This window comes from Delphinapterus leucas, chromosome 7 (assembly GCF_059928025.1).
Source record: "Delphinapterus leucas isolate spDelLeu-1000000601 "Yukka" chromosome 7, BTC_Dleu_Yukka2, whole genome shotgun sequence".
Classification (NCBI taxonomy): Eukaryota; Metazoa; Chordata; class Mammalia; order Artiodactyla; family Monodontidae; genus Delphinapterus; species Delphinapterus leucas.
Genome location: NC_143135.1, coordinates 51,215,237 through 51,234,060, shown reverse-complemented (window position 1 = coordinate 51,234,060; position 18,824 = coordinate 51,215,237). Strand labels below are relative to the sequence as shown.

General features: G+C 37.9%; 1 protein-coding gene across 4 annotated transcripts in view; it reads left to right on the top strand.

Annotated features, from left to right (window-relative positions):
- RAB6A (RAB6A, member RAS oncogene family) overlaps nucleotides 1–18,489 on the top strand; it is a 73,613-nt gene extending 55,124 nt beyond the window's left edge. For 2 of the 4 annotated variants that reach the window (XM_022593776.3, XM_022593777.3), the window contains exons 7-8: nucleotides 15,352–15,418; nucleotides 16,433–18,489. In XM_022593776.3, the coding sequence (XP_022449484.1) occupies nucleotides 15,352–15,418; nucleotides 16,433–16,497 (132 nt within the window). In that variant the 3' untranslated portion in view covers nucleotides 16,498–18,489. The other 2 variants (XM_089915301.1, XM_089915302.1) reach the window with 2 other exon arrangements.
- The last annotated feature ends 335 nt before the right edge of the window (nucleotides 18,490–18,824 follow it).

The following is an 18,824-nucleotide window of genomic DNA, read 5'->3' as shown; positions in this document are numbered from 1 at the left end:
CAGCGTTCTATAAATAATATAAATGAGGTCAAATCTTAGATAACACAGTTGATAGCCTTGTTCAAGTCTTAGATAGCCTTAGTAATTTTGGAGGGTAGTTCAGTTAGTTACTGAGAAGGGGGTATTAAAATCTACAACAACAATATTTGTATCATGTGTTTTGTATATAGTTCAGTCAGCTTTCTTCTTTTTTTCCTTTGCCATGCGGGATTTTAGTTCCCGGACCAGGGATTGAACCCAGGCCCTTGGCAGTGAGAGCACGGAGTCCTAACCACTGGACACCAGGGAATTCCCTAGTTCTGTCAGCTTTTACTTCATGTGTTTTGAAGTTCTGTTTTTGGGTGCATACATATTAGCATTGTTAACTGTCCTCCTAATGTGGTGACTTTTTCAATGTTAAGAAATACTGCTCTTTATCTCTAATAATATTCCTTTTCTTTATCTGATCTTAATATGGCCGCACCAGCTCTCTAATTGCTTATTGTTCATTTGGTATATCTTTTTCTTTGTAAAGTGGGTCTCTTGTAGATGGCACATGGTTGGAACTTCCTTTTTTTTTCTCTATTCTGAAAATCTCTGCCTTTTAAGTGGAGTGTTTGATTTATTTAGATTTAATGTAGTAGGACTTATGTCTACCATTTGTTCTTTGTTTTCTGCTTGTCCCTCTTTCATTTTTGTTTTAATCAGATATTTTTATATTGTGTTTTAATTCCTCTTTTGATCTTTAGCTAAATTTTCTCATAACCTTTTTAGTGGATGCTTAGGGGTTAAACTAGAGTTAATATTATACCATTTCATGTGAAATTATGCACACTGTCCTTCGTGTTATTGTCACATTTTATATTTACATATATTATAAACCTCCATAATAAACATTTTAATTTTTCCTTTAAACAGTAATTAAGAGAAGAAAAAAGATAATATTTTCTCTTTATCCATATATTTATCATTTCCAGTGCTCTTCATTCCTAATTATAGATCTGAGTTTCACCCTGTATTTTTCTTTAGCCAAAATAACTTTCTTTACTGTTTCTTATAGGGGTACCCTGGTGATAAATTCTCTCTGCTTTCACATACTCCAAAAGGCCATTTGAAGAATAATTTTGAAGAACATTTTGCTAGTTTTTGAATTTGGGGTTGACAGATTTTTTTCTTCCAGTACTTTAAAGACGCCTTTCAATTGTCTTCTGGCTTCTGTTGATTTTAATGAGAAGGGAACTCTAATTTATATCATTCTCTGTTTGTAATGTGTTGTGGTTTTTTGGGTTTTTGTGTGTTTTTTAAATAAATTTATTTATTTATTTTTGGCTGTGTTGGGTCTTCGTTGCACATGGGCTTTCTCTAGTTGTGGCAGGCAGGGGCTACTCTTCGTTGTGGTGCGCGGACGTCTCATCACGGTGGCTTCTCTTGTTGCAGAGCACAGGCTTTAGGCTCACAGGCTTCAGTAGCTGTGGCATGCAGGCTCAGTAGTTGTGGGTCGCGGGCTCTAAAGCGCAAGCTCAGTAGTTGTGGTGCACAGGCTTAGTTGCTCCGCGGCATGTGCGATCTTCCTGGACCAGGGCTCAAACCCCTGTCCCCTGCATTGACAGGCAGATTCTTAACTACTGCGCCACCAGGGAAGTCCCTGTAATGTGTTTTTTTGTTGTTGTTTTTTTGTGTGTGTGTGGTGCGCGGGCCTCTCACTGCTGTGGCCTCTCCCGCTGTGGAGCACAGGCTCCGGACGCGCAGGCCCAGCGGCCATGGCTCACGAGCCCAGCCGCTCCACGGCATGTGGGATCTTCCCGGACCGGGACACAAACCCGTGTCCCCTGCATCAGCAGGCGGACTCCCAACCACTGCGCCACCAGGGAAGCCCTAATGTGTTGTTTTAAAGTATTTTTTCTGCCCCATTTTCTTCTTTTCTCTTCTGGAATACCAGTGGCACATCTGTTAGATGGCTTGATATTACCCATGCCCCCTGGTCACTGAGGCTTTTGCTCATTGTTTCTGATACTTTTTCCCTCTCTTTTTTTTTCTTTTTTTAGATTAGGAATTATTATTGATGTGTCTTCAAGTTCACTGATTCTTTTTCTGCCATATTTAAACTGTTAAGTCCATCCAGTAAATTTATTATTTCAGATATTGTAATTCAGTCCTAGATTTTTTTCATTTATTTCTTAAAACTTCCATTTCTCTGTCGGAATTCCCCATCTGTTCAATCATTATGGTCATTGTTACCTTCGAGTTCTTGAACATATTTATAGTAATTGCTTTGAAATTCTTGTCTGCTAATTCCAACATCTGGGTCAATTCAGAGTGTATTTCTATTGGCTATTTACTTTTTCTCTTGCCTCTAGGTTAGATTTTTCTGCGGTTTTTGTTTTGTTTTGTTTTGGTTTTTTATGTGTATCTAGTAATTCTTGGTTGTATGGTTGGCATTGTGTATGCTTCGAGACTCTGGTTTCTGTTATTTTTCTCTGCTAAATTCTGGGTTGTGTTATGGCAGGTTGTTAATTGCTGGCTGATCACCATGGACTTGTGGAGTCTTGAAGTTACGCATTGTTTGCGTGGATCTATAGAAAGCCTGAGATGTTTATCAAGCTTTTCTATCTTGGTGGGATTGAAACTCTAAACTGTATACCTGGAGCAGGCAGTAGCTGAAATCTCTGCTCATTTCTTTCAGCCTTCTAGCTGTTGCTTTCAGATGGGCTCCTTGGAATCTCTCCTACATATGTACCATTAAAGAGGTAACTGAGGATTTGCAGGAATTTTATGTGTAGATATTAGGGCTCCTACTCTTGGCTCCCTCCTTTTTGTTATTTTCTTCCTTAATACAGCCACTCTGGTAGTCAGTTGATACCTCAAACCTGTAAAACTCTAGTTTTCTGCTTGAGTTCTAACCACCCCATATTGTTCAAACTAGGATTGGCTCTTGGGAAAACCTGTATAAAGGTGACCCTCACCCAGTGAGTGTGGGTTCCCTTCTAGTGTGAATTCCTCCTAGTTTGTACCTGCTTTTTGTTGCTCTTGAGAGCCTTCAAATAGTTGTTGTCCACAGTTAGTAAATGCTATCTGCAAGAGTGTTAGTCCTGTATAAGCTACTCTGCTGTTACCAACACTGGAGTCTGTATTGAAATTATGGGGTAAAAATTAAAATATCTGATAAATGAAATAACTGAGACTATTTAGCATGTACATACTTAGTTTTATTTAATATAGAAGACCAGTTTGTGCCACAATTCCACACAAAATTCCTGAATTCTGTATGTTATTGCTTATCTAAGGTTAATGTAAGTAGGTTTTTGAATTAAATTATTTGGTCAGTGAGTAACACATATCAACAGAAGTGATTATGAAGAAATAATCTCAAATTCCTTTTGAGTTTTTTTTGTTGTTTTTTTTTTTGCGGTACGCGGGCCTCTCACTCTTGTGGCCTCTCCCGTTGCAGAGCACAGGCTCCAGACGCACAACTCAGTGGCCATGGCTCACAGGCCCAGCCGCTCCGCAGCATGTGGGATCTTCCCGGACCGGGGCATGAACCCGTGTCCCCTGCATCGGCAGGCGGACTCTTAACCACTGCGCCACCAGGGAAGCCCCCTTTTGAGTTTTTGTTGTAGGTCAGTCATAATTCAGAAATGGTGCTAGTATTCAAAAAGTTACCAGGTAAAATTTACAGTCCAGTCACACTCTTGGAAAACATTGAGAGTCACAGTCTTACGAGCTGTTAAGTAAGCATTGTGTATGTTTGTTCAGCCATGTGTCTGCAAAATGCAGTTACTTTTGATGATTGTGCATTGTACTTATTTTATTTGACAAAATCATGCTGTTCACCAAGAGGTACACAGAAGTCTTTCTGCATATAAGACATGTATATCAGTACTGAAGGTACCGTCTAGCTGTACTTTACATGTACAGAGATGTCTTTAATTTTCTGCTAATTGGATTCCTCCTCCCCACTCCCTCATGTACTAGATTATAATATATATAATAAAAGCTTAAAATGGGCTTTCTCTATTGCTCTTTTTCTTTTTTAAACAATTCTAGGAGAGATTTCACTAATGCATCATTTAATGTCTAACCGTGGTTCAATTAATTGGACCTTAATGCCTGAGAACTTTGGCTTAAAATAAAACAAATTTATTCCTACCCAATATGGCTACTTTTTCTTATTATTTAAAGATGTTCTTTGATTAAAACCTTTTGCCCTTTAGTCTGGTTTAAGCATTTAACCCTAAAATCTTGTTTCTGTCTTAAAGAATATTTTGTAGTTTTTAAATAAAAGCTATCAGGGTTAGAACTAGAATATATAATAATAATCTAACATGATCACTTGTAGTGTATAGGATATTTAAATAATGATTTTTATCCTTTCAATATTTCATTAAAAGACAGCCTAAGAAAAATTTACCCTTTATTTTTCTAAATTTGTTTTTTAAAAAGCAATAATATTGCTTTCTTTATGAAAGTTGTCTGGTGTTTAAATTGCTGAAGGAAATGGTAATGATAAGGTGATTATTTAAGGCTCCAACTCATTTTTCATCTGAGAATTAGTACATTCTTTTAATGAAGTATTTAGTGTGTGGGTGTCACCCTTCTTATTATATTCTCTAATTTTACAGTACTGGAAAATGGAATAGGAACTGAAATGCTCCTTGATCTTTAACTTCTAAAAGCATCCGTGCTTATCAGAAGAAAAAGATTCGTTTGAAAGAGAAGGGAGGACTTTGTGAGAAATTAATGGTAGCTGATGGGCATCAGCACTAACAAGTCAGTGAAAACTTGTGTACCATTCACAGTGGAGTCGTGTGTGTATGGGCACGCGCGTGAATGAAAATTATTTTATACCTGCTGAGAAAACATATTTATTTTAAGCATTGGTAGGGATGGTGTCTTTCCTACACCACTGAATCCCATGTCAACCACAGTTCTTGGCTCATAGCAGGTCTTAATCTTACACTATCACATACCTTATTCCACCCGTATCAAGTGCCTACAATATGTAAGACCACTGTAGTTTCTTTGGAGAGCATAAAGTTATGTAAAATATGGTTCTTGACCTCAAAAAAACTTATAGTTGAAGAGAAGAATTACATTCTCTTGAAAATTATGCAGTGAAAGGTAGATAGTACATGATAAATGCATAGCAAATGCTACAAGATAGTAAGATCCACAGTAATTATTGAGATGTAAAATGAATGCTGGCACAAGGAGGTATATTTGTTGCAGAAATGAATAAGATCACATACAATTAGGATGATCAAGGAAGCCTTTGTTTAAAAATGCCGCAAAAGGGACCTTCCCTGGTGGCGCAGTGGATAAGATTCCCTGCTCCCAGTGCAGCAGGCCTGGGTTCGATCCCTGGTCAGGGAACTAGATCCCACATGTGTGCCACAACTAAGAGTTCACATGCCTCAACTAAGGAGCTTGCATGCCACAAATAAGGAGCTGACCAGCCACAACTAAGGAGCCTGCCTGCCACAACTAAGAGCCCATGCAACCAAATAAATAAATATTTAAAAAAAATAATAATAAAGATTATTTATTTTTAAAAAAAGCCACAACAAAAGAGCTAAACCCTTGAGGTGTATATTTGATTTGTATAGATAAGATGATACTCCAAGGAAGAAGAGAAATTAACATATAATACAAATGACCTACTATGCATTGTATAAATATTATGTCATAAATATTAACTTTAAGACATTTCTTTGTTGTCTTCCTACCAGACACTTTACATACAATATGTAATGTTTATCTATACCCCTAATTTATCCTTTTGTGCTTTATATCCCTAACACAGTAGGACTTTAATATCACTAAATGTCAGGAAGCCATATACATGGTGAACATGAACTGGTTGAATGAGAAATTATTATATTGACCACGCTCTTTTTTTATTTTATTTTTTAAAGATTATTTATTTTTGGCTGCATTGGGTCTTAGTTGCAGCACGCGGGATCTTCATTGAGGCATGCAGGATCTTTTGTTGTGGCGCGCAGGCTTCTGTCTAGTTGTGGCATGCGGATTTTCTCTTTCCAGTTGTGGCACGCAGGCTCCAGGGTGCGTGGGCTCTGTAGTTTAAGGCACACAGGCTCTAGTTGAGGCACGTGTGCTCAGTATTTGTGGCACACAGGCTTTAGTTGCCCCGCGGTATATGGGATCTTAGTTTCCTGACCTGGGATCGAGCCCACTTCCCTTGCATTGTAAGACAGATTCTTTCCCACTGGACCACCAGGGAAGTCCCTGACCATGCTCTTATTAAGTCAATTCACTCATCAGATATTTGCTGATCACCTCCTACATGCCTAGTTCTATTACGTTATAGGCAGTGGATATACAATGGTGAGCAAAATATCCTAAGTCCATACCATTATGAAGTTTACATTCTAGTATGGAAAGTTAGGCCATAAATGAAAATATAATACTTCATGGGGTTATAAGTGCTGTGGAGAAAAGTAAAAGTAAGGTCAGGGAGATAAAGAGTACTGGTGAAAGGGTTAAGATATTGATGTTTTGTAAAAGGTAATCAGGAAAAGACTAAGGTGATATTTGAACAGAGATCTAAAGGAATTGAGGAAGTAAGTTGTTTATGTATCTAGGGAAGAACTTTCCAAGCATCAAGTGCAACAACAAGTTCAAAGGTACTTGGCCTGTTTAAGGAATAGTAAGGCTGGTTCAGTTAGAGTGGAGTGAGGGAGGGGGGCAAGTGTTAGGAAATAAGCTTACAGAGGGATAGTTCTAGGGGACAGAGGTCTAAGTCCATGTAGGCTGTAGCAAGGATTTAGGCTCTAGGCTTTTATTCTGAGTAAGATAGGAAGCTGTTGGAAGGTTTTAATCAGAGATTTGACATGTTCTGATTTAGGATTTAAAAGAAATCACTGGCTGCTCTGTGAAAAATAGGCTGTAAAAGGGTAAGGGTGGAAAGCAAAAAGATCCATTAAGAGCTGATTGCAAAAAAAAAAGAAAAAAACAGTAATAAAATAACCTTTCATTTAAGAAATGCTAGGCTACCAAAATTAAAATAGAGATCTAGCAAAAAATCAAAGTTAACAAATACTGAGCACTCATCATATGAGAATTGTGGTGTATAAAACACTCCCTGCCCTTACAGTACAAAGACAACTTTCATAATGGAAAATTTTCTGTATGTTGATGGAACTGATTAACTTAGCTTACTCTTTGAAGAATGGAATATCCTCTTGCTTACAAAGTACTTAGTTAATCTTATAATAAAGGTAAGAACCGGTAGCAACAATGATTTTACTTTGAAATCTTCATTTTACCCCTTTAAATTAAATACCTAAAATCATAGCCCAAAATATTCAACTTGAAAGTTTCTATGGAGAGCCAATATTCAGCTTGTCATCATCCCCAGAGCTAATTCCTGTAAGCTGTCACTGCAACTTAAATATGCCTATTTCTCCCTAGAAATTACAAGTAAAATACCATACACCTGGAGGTTAGAGTGGAATTGATACCATTTTTCCAGGAAAAGAAAATATTCTGGTAAGCATCCTGAGAAGGATGCCCCAGAATGCCTATAGGAAGTGGATATTCAGTTAATCCAAGTGAAAGGATTTTAAAAAAAACATTACCAACTGTACTGGCCCCATAGTTAGTCCTCTGTCATTTCTAATATAGCAGAAGCCTCTTTTAGCATATCATTGGCATTTAAAATATGGATTTTCCTTTAATAATTATTTAAAACAACTTAAACCCCTAGAGTTTTTTCCTTCCTGTCTTACATATATTTATGTAAGGATAGAACTTGGCTTTTGTAAAGCATTTTCTTGGCCCATTTTGGGATGTCCTAAGTTTAGTATAAGTTAGTGAAATTGATTCTTTTATTGGGTTGGCCAAAAGTGCCTTTGGTTGTTAAATAAAAGTAAAAGACATTTTTCATTTTCACCAAGAACTTTATTGAACAAAGTATTCACCGTTTTGTTCCACTACCTTCTGCCATTTTTCAGGCAACTTCATAATTCTGTTTTCCAAAACTTTTTATCTTTTTGAGCAAAGAACTGTTCCCGGTGCCTTTTACAGTCTTCCAAGGAATTTTTTTCCATTAAGAGAATTTTGGAAAGACCAAAATAAATGGAAATCTGAAGGTGCAATGTCTGGTAAATAGGGCAGATGAATCAGAACTTCCCAGCCAAGCTGTAAGAGTTTTTGCCTGGTCATTAAAGAAACATGTGGTCTTGCATTATCCTGATGGAAGATTGTGCATTTTCTGTTGACTAATTCTGGACACTTTTCGTCGAGTGCTGCTTTCAGTTGGTCTAATTGGGAGCGCAGTACTCGTTGGAATTAATCGTTTGGTTTTCCAGAAGGAGCTCATAATAGAGGACCCCCAATCCCACCATGTACACAACGTCACCTTCTTTGGATGAAGACCAGCCTTTGGTGTGGTTGGTGGTGGTTTATTTCATTTGCCCCACGATCTCTTCCCTTCCACATTATTGTACAGTATCCACTTTTCATCGCCCCGTCACAATTTGTTTTAAAAATGGAATGTTTTCATTACATTTCAATAGAGAATTGCATGCAGAAATACGGTCAAGAAGGTTTTTTTTGCTTAACTTATGTGTAACCCAAACACATAAGCGATGAACATAACCAAGCTGGTGCAGATGATTTTCAGTGCTTTAATTGGATATTTTCAGTGTGTCATCTCTCTCCTGCATGGTGTAACATTGATTGTTCTCAATTAATGTCTCGATTTGATCGCTATCAACTTCAGCTGGTCTACCCGACCATGGAGCATCTTCCAGGGAGAAATCTCCATCACGAAACTTCGCAAACCACTTTTGACATGTTTGATCAGTCACAGCACCTTCTCCATACACTGCACAAATCTTTTTTTACGTTTCAGTTGCGTTTTTACCTTTCTTGAAATAATAAAGCATAATATGCCAAAAATATTGCTCTTTTCCTTCCATCTTCAATATTAAAATGGCTACACAAAAATTCACCAATTTTGATGTCTTTTTTTAAATGCACGCTGATATGACAGCTGTCATATAAAATCTAACAAAATTATTTCGAATGAAGTTAAAGACAACTGAGCACTACCAGAGCCATCTTACGGAAGAAAACGAACGAACCTTTGGCCAACCCAATAATTTAATTGAAATATTTTGAGGGAGCACCAAATTTTTCAAATACATTGATTAAATTTTTATGTCTGTGATTTTTGTATATAATAATAGTGTTTCACAAAGCAAATTCCTCTTCCCAAGATTGTTAGCTGTTTCTTCACACAGCCCTTTCCACAGTGCTTTCCACATAGAAAGAACTTCCATTTATACTAGGCAACATAAGGTAGTAGGAAAAATATGAACTTTAGAATCTCGGCTCTGCTATTCATTTGGTAGATGGCAAATCCTCTCTTTAGCCTTAGATTTCTATAAAATGGAGATATTAATACCTTCCTCACAAGTTACTGCAAGGATTATGATGAGAAAATATGTAAAGTTAAGCACTCAGTATTACCTTTTTTCTTGCCTACTTGATTTGATTGATTACTTCATACTCCTTACAGATTATTGTTACAACATTGGCCTTACAGCACCCTCACAGCACATTAGAATCAGCTGGAGATTTGGGGGGTTTTTGTTGTTTTTGGCCACACCGCGGGTCTTGAAGGATCTTAGTTCCCCGACCAGGGATCAAACCTGTGCGCCCTGCATTGGAAGCGTGGAATCTTAACCACTGGACCACCAGGGAAGTCCCTCATCTGGAGAATTTTAAATGAAATGTACTAAGGACCTAGCCCCACCCGAACTAGTTGAATCTGTCTTTGGGGGTGGGACCCAAGCATCTGGTGTTTTGCTTGTTTTTAAGTTTCCTGGGTAATTCCAATGCACTATAGGTGTTGAGAACTACTGGTCTTGAAGGAAGGACTTCACACATAACCTTTCAAGAAAGCTTTCCTGAAGTATTTAGTTCTAATTATCAAAGGTAAAAATAAAAGAGTGGGGGGACCTATGGGGTCATGTTAACCTATTTACTCATCCGTGTCGAATATATTTAATTTTGTAGATAATGGAGGCTTGTTGCTTTCTTTGAGTGTATAGTTCTCTGGGGAATTCCCTGGCGGTCCAGTGGTTAGGACTCTGCACTTCCACTGCAGGAGGCACAGGTTAGATTCCTGGTCGGGGAACTAAGATCCCACAAGCCGCGCAGTGTGGCAAAAAAAAAAAAAAGTGTATATTTCTCAGATCTACCAGTTAATGTTCTGGTCCCTCTTTTTTTTTAAAATTAATTTATGTATTTATTTTATTTTTTGGCTGCATTGGGTCTTCGTTGCTGCGCGCAGGCTTTCTCTAGTTGTGGTGAGCAGGGCTACTCTTCTTGTGGTGCGCGGGCTTCTCACTGTAGTGGCTTCTCTTGTTGCAGAGCACGGGCTCTAGGTGCGCGGGCTTCAGTAGTTGTGGCACGCGCGCTCAGTAGTTTTTTTTGGCTCACGGGCTCTAGAGCGCAGGCTCAGTAGTTGTGGTGCACGGGCTTAGTTGCTCTTCGGCATGTGGGATCTTCCCCACCAGGTATCGAACCCGCCTGAACTGGCAGGCGGATTCTTAACCACTGCGCCAACAGGGAAGTCCCTGTTCTGGTCCCTCTTAATTGTCATTTCCTCCCATTATATTTGCTTGTGTTAATTGAATCTTTGTTTTTAAAAAATCCTTTTTCATATTTGATTGGAGAGATTCAGTGGCATTTGTTTTTCCATCTAGTTGAAGTTTATCAGCGTTTTCCTTCACTGTCACTCTGCATGTAAATTTAAAATTCCTTTTATAATTCCTTTTTCTACAAGAAACTGAGTACATTGATTTCTTTTGTTTCCTGTTTTCTGGGGTCGGGAGGAGTCAATGGGCATAAGTGTTACTAATTTTTCTTTTACTTGATTTAAAAAAACAGGCTTGGGCTTCCCTGGTGGCGCAGTGGTTGAGAGTCCGCCTGCCGATGCAGGGGACACGGGTTCGTGCCCCGGTCCGGGAGGATCCCACGTGCCGCGGAGCGGCAGGGCTCGTGAGCCATGGCCGCTGGGCCTGCGCGTCCGGAGCCTGTGCTCCGCAGCGGGAGAGGCCACAGCAGCAAGAGGCCCGCGTACCGCAAAAAAAAAAAAAAAGGCGTTCTCAAATCTGTGATCATCTGCTAAATGGTATTATGGATAGTCATGCCTAAAGAATTATCTGAGGGACTTCCCTAGCAGTCCAGTGGTTAAGACTCCATGCTTCCAGTGTAGGGGGCAAGGTTTGATCCCTTGTTGGAGAACTAAGGTCCCATATACTGTGCAGCGTGGCCAAAAAATATTAAGAATTATCTGAGAATTCAGATGGAAGTGAATTCAAAGAAGCCAGTGGATAAAGGTACTAATCAACTATTTGTACTGCACTGTGTGCTTTCTGATGTGTTTTCACATGCATTAGCCATTCTTACAACTAACATTTTCAAGAATATCTATTGCATGTCAGGTACTAGGATAACAAAGATGAAATATGAGCCTTGTCCTCCAGTGGTTAAAGTCTAGAGGGAAAGACTGGGAGGTAAATAGGCCATTATAATCAGTGTAATAAAAGCTCTGAAAGAAGAAATGCAGGGGACTTCCCTGGTGGCGCAGTGGTTAAGAATCTGCCTGCCAGTGCAGGGGACATTGGTTCGAGCCCTGATCAAGGAAGATCCCACATGCCACAGAGCAACAAAGCCCGTGTGCCACAACTACTGAGCCTGCGCTCTAGAGCCTGTGAGCCACAACTACTGAGCCCACGTGCCACAACTACTGAAGCCCCCGCACCTGGAGCCCGTGCTCCGCTACAAGAGAAGCCACCGCGATGAGAAGCCCGTGCACCGCAACGAAGAGTAGCCCCTGCTCACTGCAACTAGAGAAAGCCCGCGCACAGCAACGAAGACCCAATGCAGCCATAAATAAATAAATAAACAAACAAATAAATATATTAAAAAAAAGAAATGCAGGGTGCTCTTGGAATATATAGAAGTGTTTAATTAGATTGGAAGATGATGGGATTGAAGAAATCTGGGAGTGGGGTAGGGAGGTTTTTCTCAGAGTTATCAGGGAATGGATCCTGAAGGATCTATCAGCTAGACAGATTGAGCTGGGAACAGGGGAGGATATTCCTGTGTTATATTATGAGAATAGATAGATGGGTGTAACTCTAACAATACCCTCCCTGAAAGACCTCATTAGTTATGTACTTTTCACTAACTAGAACTTACTTTAATTTTTTAAAAAGCCTCAAAACTTGTAAACCTCATTCCATTTTCACAGAAGGTAAACAGACCTTCCCTATGCCTCCCCCATGAAAAAAAAGTTTCAATTTCTAAGCTAGCCCATAATAAAATATTCTTAGAAGCCAGAAAGATTATGTATCTTGAACAAGTAGGCAGTTTAATAAATATTTCATGTCCGAGCAAGCTATGAGATCTTGGGGAGGATTTCTGGATTTTCCTAAGTAAGAACATTTCAGTTCTGCTTTAATATGTTCAGATGATCTCTCCCAACCCCCCCACATTTTTCCTGTCAGTTTTACATAGTTTCTTAAAGCAGGATTTTATGCCTATTGGTGCTTTTCTGTAGTCCTACAATTCTTGCAGAATTTCAAAACATTCTGTTCCCTTAGCCCACAGGACCATGGGTTATTGTGACTGATACTCAATTCTGATAGGAAGAGAGCTACTGTATATGAAAGAGTTTCTATGTAGAAGATCAGCCCTAAGCATTTTACATAATGATTTCCCTTAATTTTCACAGTAATCTAGTCAGTTAAGTGTACTATTATCTTAAGCCCATTTTACAGATGAGAAAATTGAAAAACAGAAAGATGACCTGTCACATAAGTGGCCTACCCAGAATGTAAACACTTCACCTTTTAGGTTTTAGCCATCTCATCTTAATATCTTTTGCTTTCAATACATGATTTGTATGTCTTTGTAGTCATAGTAATACACTGGAATTATTGAAAGAAGTCTTTATGCACACTGCTTTTTTTAGTGCCTTCCTTTGCCAGATGAAGTCCATATTCTTTGCAGGTCTTTCTTAGTCTGGCTTTCTATATATATATATATATATATATATATATAGCTTCATTCTAATCCTTTTAAATACTGTGTGCTCCAGTCGGTCTGGACTACCTAACCATTCTTGAAAATCATTGCGGCCAAAACTGAATATCACCATTATAGAACGAATTTCTGGGATACAAGATTTGGTTTAGTGCCACATTGTCAGCTGCTAGATTATTCCAGTAGTCACTATACTTATTGCTGGCTTGCAGTACTAAATAGATGGTTGTTTTCAGTTGATGTTGGAGGGGGAACACATTTTTTTCAGGCTTTCTTATTGTCTATAAAATGTGTTTTTCCTTCATACTCTATATTCTTTATCTCTGGATGAAAAGTGATTTTTAATGGGTGTTAGACTTTTCCTGATGCATAAAATTTTGAGCTGACAAAGTTGACATTCTGCTTTTAATTCATTATCTAATACTATTATATAAAAACTTCAAAAAGATTAGAATTATTGTCCAACTTTGCATGCATTAATTAATTATAAACACTTGCTAGTTTTGAAAGGGCATAATATTCTTCCTAAAGTTATCTAATGCACTATATTAACCTATTTCTGTGTTCATTTTGCCTTTGTAAATTTTAAGTTATTTTTGTTCATAAAATTAACAGCTTTCACAGACATTAATTATTGCACCATTTATTCTTTTTCTTTTTTTTGCGGTACGTGGGCCTCTCTCTGTTGTGGCCTCTCCCGGTGCGGAGCACAGGCTCCGGATGCGCAGGCTCAGCGGCCATGGCTCACAGGCCCAGCCGCTCCGCGGCATGTGGGATCTTCCCGGACTGGGGCACGAAGCCATGCCCCCTGCATCGGCAGGCGGACTCTCAACCACTGCGCCACCAGGGAAGCCCTAGAGTGCTGATCTGTATTTGAAACTGAGTATTCATATATTAATCCAAATGGACCCACCTTTATACAATTAATGTTACATTGATTTGATTGATGGTAATTTACACAACCACATGATCTTTGATTGTGCACAGTTTCTGATGTTCATGTAAGCATTCTGCAATTTTAAGTCTAAAGCTGATTTTGGTTGAATATTGAGGCTAATGCCTAACTTTGGCACATCTCTAAATGCTACTAAACGTTACAGAACCAAGACAATTATACTTTTATTCAGGTCTTCCTTAATCCTACCACATCATACTTATTGCCTACAGATAAAGATTTGCTCCTTTTCTATACTTCTTTCCCTAGACAGATTACTTATAGTTCCATTCTTTCATCTTTGGCCTTCTTTCTGTTTCTTCTCATTTTAATTAAGCAACATTTATGGAGTGCTTAAACTCTGAGTGCTTTGTATGGTATGTTTTTCAACCATTTAAAATCTTTAAAACTGCCTTTAAATCCCAACTCAAATGTCATTGCCTGAGGATTTTTCTCGGCCTCTTGAGTAGGGCCTTCTTACATCTGTATTGCCATATCATTTTCTACTTCCTTAGTTCATAGCACTCATTGCATTGTAACACAAGGAATGGTTTGAGTCTATCTCCTTTGCCAAACTGTGAGCTCCTTGAATCTAAAAAGCACATCTTGTTCATTTTTGTGTCCCTAGAGAACTTTAGACAGTGCCTCAAGTAAGCAGGTACTTAGCATAAGGTAGTTAACATCATATATGCATTTTAATTTATAGGAATTTTACACTGCATGCCTAACAAAAAGAAATGATTGAAATAATCTGCAGTTTTACCTGCCATTCTTCCCAGTAAGTGGATAGCTAGGATTGGACATGAAGTAGAGAGTATGAATCTGTTGTTCCTTCCGTCAGTTTCTGTTCCCACATGCCTCTCAAAGTGAACATCTCACCAGGATTGAGTGTGGTATGGTGGTTTCTAACATAGTGATTTCCTAAGGATTTATCGAGGGCAATTTTGACTAGATTGACTTTCTCCATATGTACACTAACTTTAGAACCTAACTCATTATAAAAGATAGGAATGCCACTATACAGTTTAACTAAATGAACATTCTGTCCTTACTCTGAGTTCCTGTAGTAGTTTGTTTTTATGACTCAAATGATATTTTTGCTCCTTAGTTCTTAGCTATTTGTTCATGTCTAATCTCACCCGTTGGAAAGCAAGGATCCTCTTTGTATTTGACATGCTGGTTTTCACATGATATTCATTTTTAGAATAAATAGACATTTTAATGTGCTTTCATTGTGCTAAGGTCTAAGGAATAACCCAGAAGCCATATCCTTTAACTCAGCCATCCAGTGGTCATCCCTTTACTTGATACCTTTTGCTAAATTTTCCCTCCCAATTATCACATCTCTTTTTCCACAGCTCTTCCGACGTGTTGCAGCAGCTCTACCTGGAATGGAAAGCACACAGGACAGAAGCAGAGAAGACAGTATCCTTTTTGTTTCATCAGGAAATTTTATTGTTACTACAAGTCTTTAGAGCCCCACTTGGTTGGCTTAGGAATATTATGCCATTGCCTTTTACAGCCAAGAATTGATGGTTTAGGAGCAAAAAGTTTTTCTATAACGAATGAGATCTGGTTATCCAGTTGCATTCTTCGCAGGCTGCTGCTCACTACGATTAATCAGTGAGAAGGTTTGTGTTTGTTTGCTTGCTTGATTTTTAATGAGCAGGAAACTTAACATCCCACCCTCCTGCTTCTTAATTTTGACATCCCTTGGCTCTGGGCTTTTTCCCCACAATATATATCATATTTCCTTCCCCTGCTTTTTCTATCATTTGAACTGTCTACTTGGCATAGGCAGGAGATAACTAAGTTTGGAGCTTTATCGTGGCCTCTTCTTTCAGAAATGGGACAGAATGAAGCACATGTAATATTAGTTATTTAAAAGAATTTTGAATTTTGATATTTTCCTTGTTTGTCTCATATTTACCTTCTAGTGTTTTTCCATATGCAGACAGTTTTATTAAGCCATAGAATTCATAGCACTTTGTATTCAGCTCTTCCCACTTCTGAATGTTTTATGTTTTCTAAGCCTTTATTTTAGCAGCATAATGTGTTCTATAGAGTTGAAGCCCCATTATTTATTAAATTCTCTCCCTGTTGTGGAACTCTCTTATAGGCTATTTTCAGATTTTTATTATAGATAATTTTTTAAGGAACATCATCTTTATATGATTTTTTACTCCTGTAGAATAATTTCCTTAGGATAGATTTCCATGAGTAGGAATTAACCTTATTCTGAACCTTGCTGCATATAGGAGATATAAGCAAGTTTATTCCATATGAGCACCTTATATGGTGAGCGAGCTATATAGAAAATAGTGGCTGAGTAGTCTCTGAAGCCAAATAGGAATGGAAGGGGATCTTAGCAGAATTGTCGATGTTCAGCAGAATTGGAATTGTACTTTCCCATTTATAGTTCCTTAGCTTTTGTTTCAGTGATTGACATAAAACTGGAAAAGCCTCAGGAGCAACCAGTCAGCGAAGGAGGCTGTTCCTGCTAATCCCCCATGGCATCTTCAACTTTCCTCCAGAAGCTCACTGCTTTGGCCCCCTTACTCTTTCATTGACTGCAGTGTGAATATTGGCTTGAACCTTTTCCCTTCAGTAATAACGTATTGCAATTCAGCATTGCTGCCTGTCTCTTGGAGATGATCTATTAGCTTCACAAGCACAAAAATGTCAGTGTCTTCATTATTTATATTTTACAAAAAGCCAAACAATTGCAGCATATTCCAGTGGTAACTTTAAAAATTAGATACATTTTCTTAACATTTTTGTTTCCTTTTTAATGTTATGAGAATGTACTTCAAAACGATGGAAATCTCAACAGTATGTGGCTTGGTTAAGGAGCAGTTGTTCACAGCAGCACTTGCCTACCTACTTGATCTCCCTGCTTTACTTGCTTGTTCTTTACCCCACTTCCTATTCCAGTCCTTCCTCCATCAAAACAAACAAGAGGGGGCAAAGCAGTAGTCAGACCAAGCCCATTGGAATTATCCTTCAGTTTTAGCAATACCACTTGCTCTCAAGATATCCAAAATTATTCTTAACCACTGACATAAATTAGTTAGACCTTAATTGAGGTCAAAACTCAACTATCATGGTAGGCAGTGCTGGAATAAGGAAAGGGTTCTGGTGTGTCTTCAGAATGAGTCCTAATGAACATACTGAGTACTTACAAGTAAATGAACATAAAATATATTTCTGACCAAAACAAATATTTGATTCTTTCACATGTTAGACTCCGGGAGAGAAGTAAAAGTGCTTCAGAACAGGTTTTAAATATTTAATTCTTCTAAGAGCTATTTCTTCCAGGATTTTAAACTTGTCAAAATCGAGTTCTTCTGTTTGTTTAAAAAACAAAACTAAACTTTTTTAGGCAATAGATTTCTCTTGAGTTTTCTTTTTCTGTTTTCCTTTTCTTTCTTTCCTTCTTTCTTCCTTCCTTTCTTTCTTCCTTTTTTTTGAAATGCTGTGCAGGCAAGGCACTGTAGTAATCAAATTCCTTTAAGAAGAACCAGTGGAAGAATTTTAGTTTGGCACTTTGATCGAAACTAACTAGTAGAAACAATGATATCTAAAGCTTACCAACTAAAGAATCCTCAAGAGAATAGCAAATACTTTGCCCAGGACAATTGAGGTCAGATTGAAAGTGGAAACAGTTTTCTTATAAGCCCTAGAGGCAGATCTGAAAAAGCATACATAGAAGAGGGAAAGGAGAGAATGAAAATAAAACTTAATATTATGCAGATTTATGCCTTATTTTTCAGCATTTTTTATGTTCTCTCAATCCAGTTTTGCTTTTTATTAGATCTGTATAGTTTGCTTAATTCACTAGTGATTTAATTTTATATTTAAGCTACAATTAATCTTTTTTCTTTGGTGATATTTATTTCCTTGCCTTTTTTAAAACTACTTTCAATTTTTAGATATTTTATTTAGAGCTTCATAACAATGGCAATATGTATTTCCCTTAAAACACTGCAAACAAATATACTAGGAGTGCACCATTTTAATCTTTACTAGTTATTGTGAGATTGCTGTGTAAGTTAATAAATACATTTGTAAATACATTGTTTGCAAGAAGAAAATTTCTGAGTTACAGCTCAGGAAAAGCCTGCTGAATTTATGTTGTAAGCATTACTTAACACAGTATAAGGATGAAAAGACAACAAAAATATCTTCATACTTCCTCATCCCCTCATTGCAACAAACCCCTTAACTGGGAGAACCTTATTCCTTCCCCTCTTCCTCCTCCACTTCCCACTTATTGTCCAGCCTTATAATATTCAGAGAGCACTTGGATTATGGGTCTGAATAGAGAAATACTTTCAGATAATCATTAGCCCACATACCCCAGTAACTTGTACTCAAAAGATGGGATGGAGTTGTAAAGTGCTTTTATAATACAATATTATTGTTAAAGGCAAGGGTTGACTCTTTTGTTTTATTTTGACATGGCATGTCCTGAAATAAATATCAATTCAATATGGCGATGGGTCATATTCTTTATTTGGAAGAAGTTGTGATTTCTGACATGGGGGTGATTGTGTTCCTACACTGTAGCATTTGATTCTTTTTAATGTATATTTAAGGCAGTAACCAGTTAATGCTACTTTTAATATTGGTCTTTTTATTTAGCTGGGGTTCTTCAACCAAAGCAGTGAAGTGTGTTCATAGTGCACTTCTTTTTTTAATAAACACAGTTTTGCTGCCCAAAAAATGTATAAATAAACACAAAAGAAAACATTTATTGACTTGGTTTCCCGTTCCTGCCAAAGTGATGAATTACCATATGCTACTTCCTCCCTAGACTATAAAGGGAATG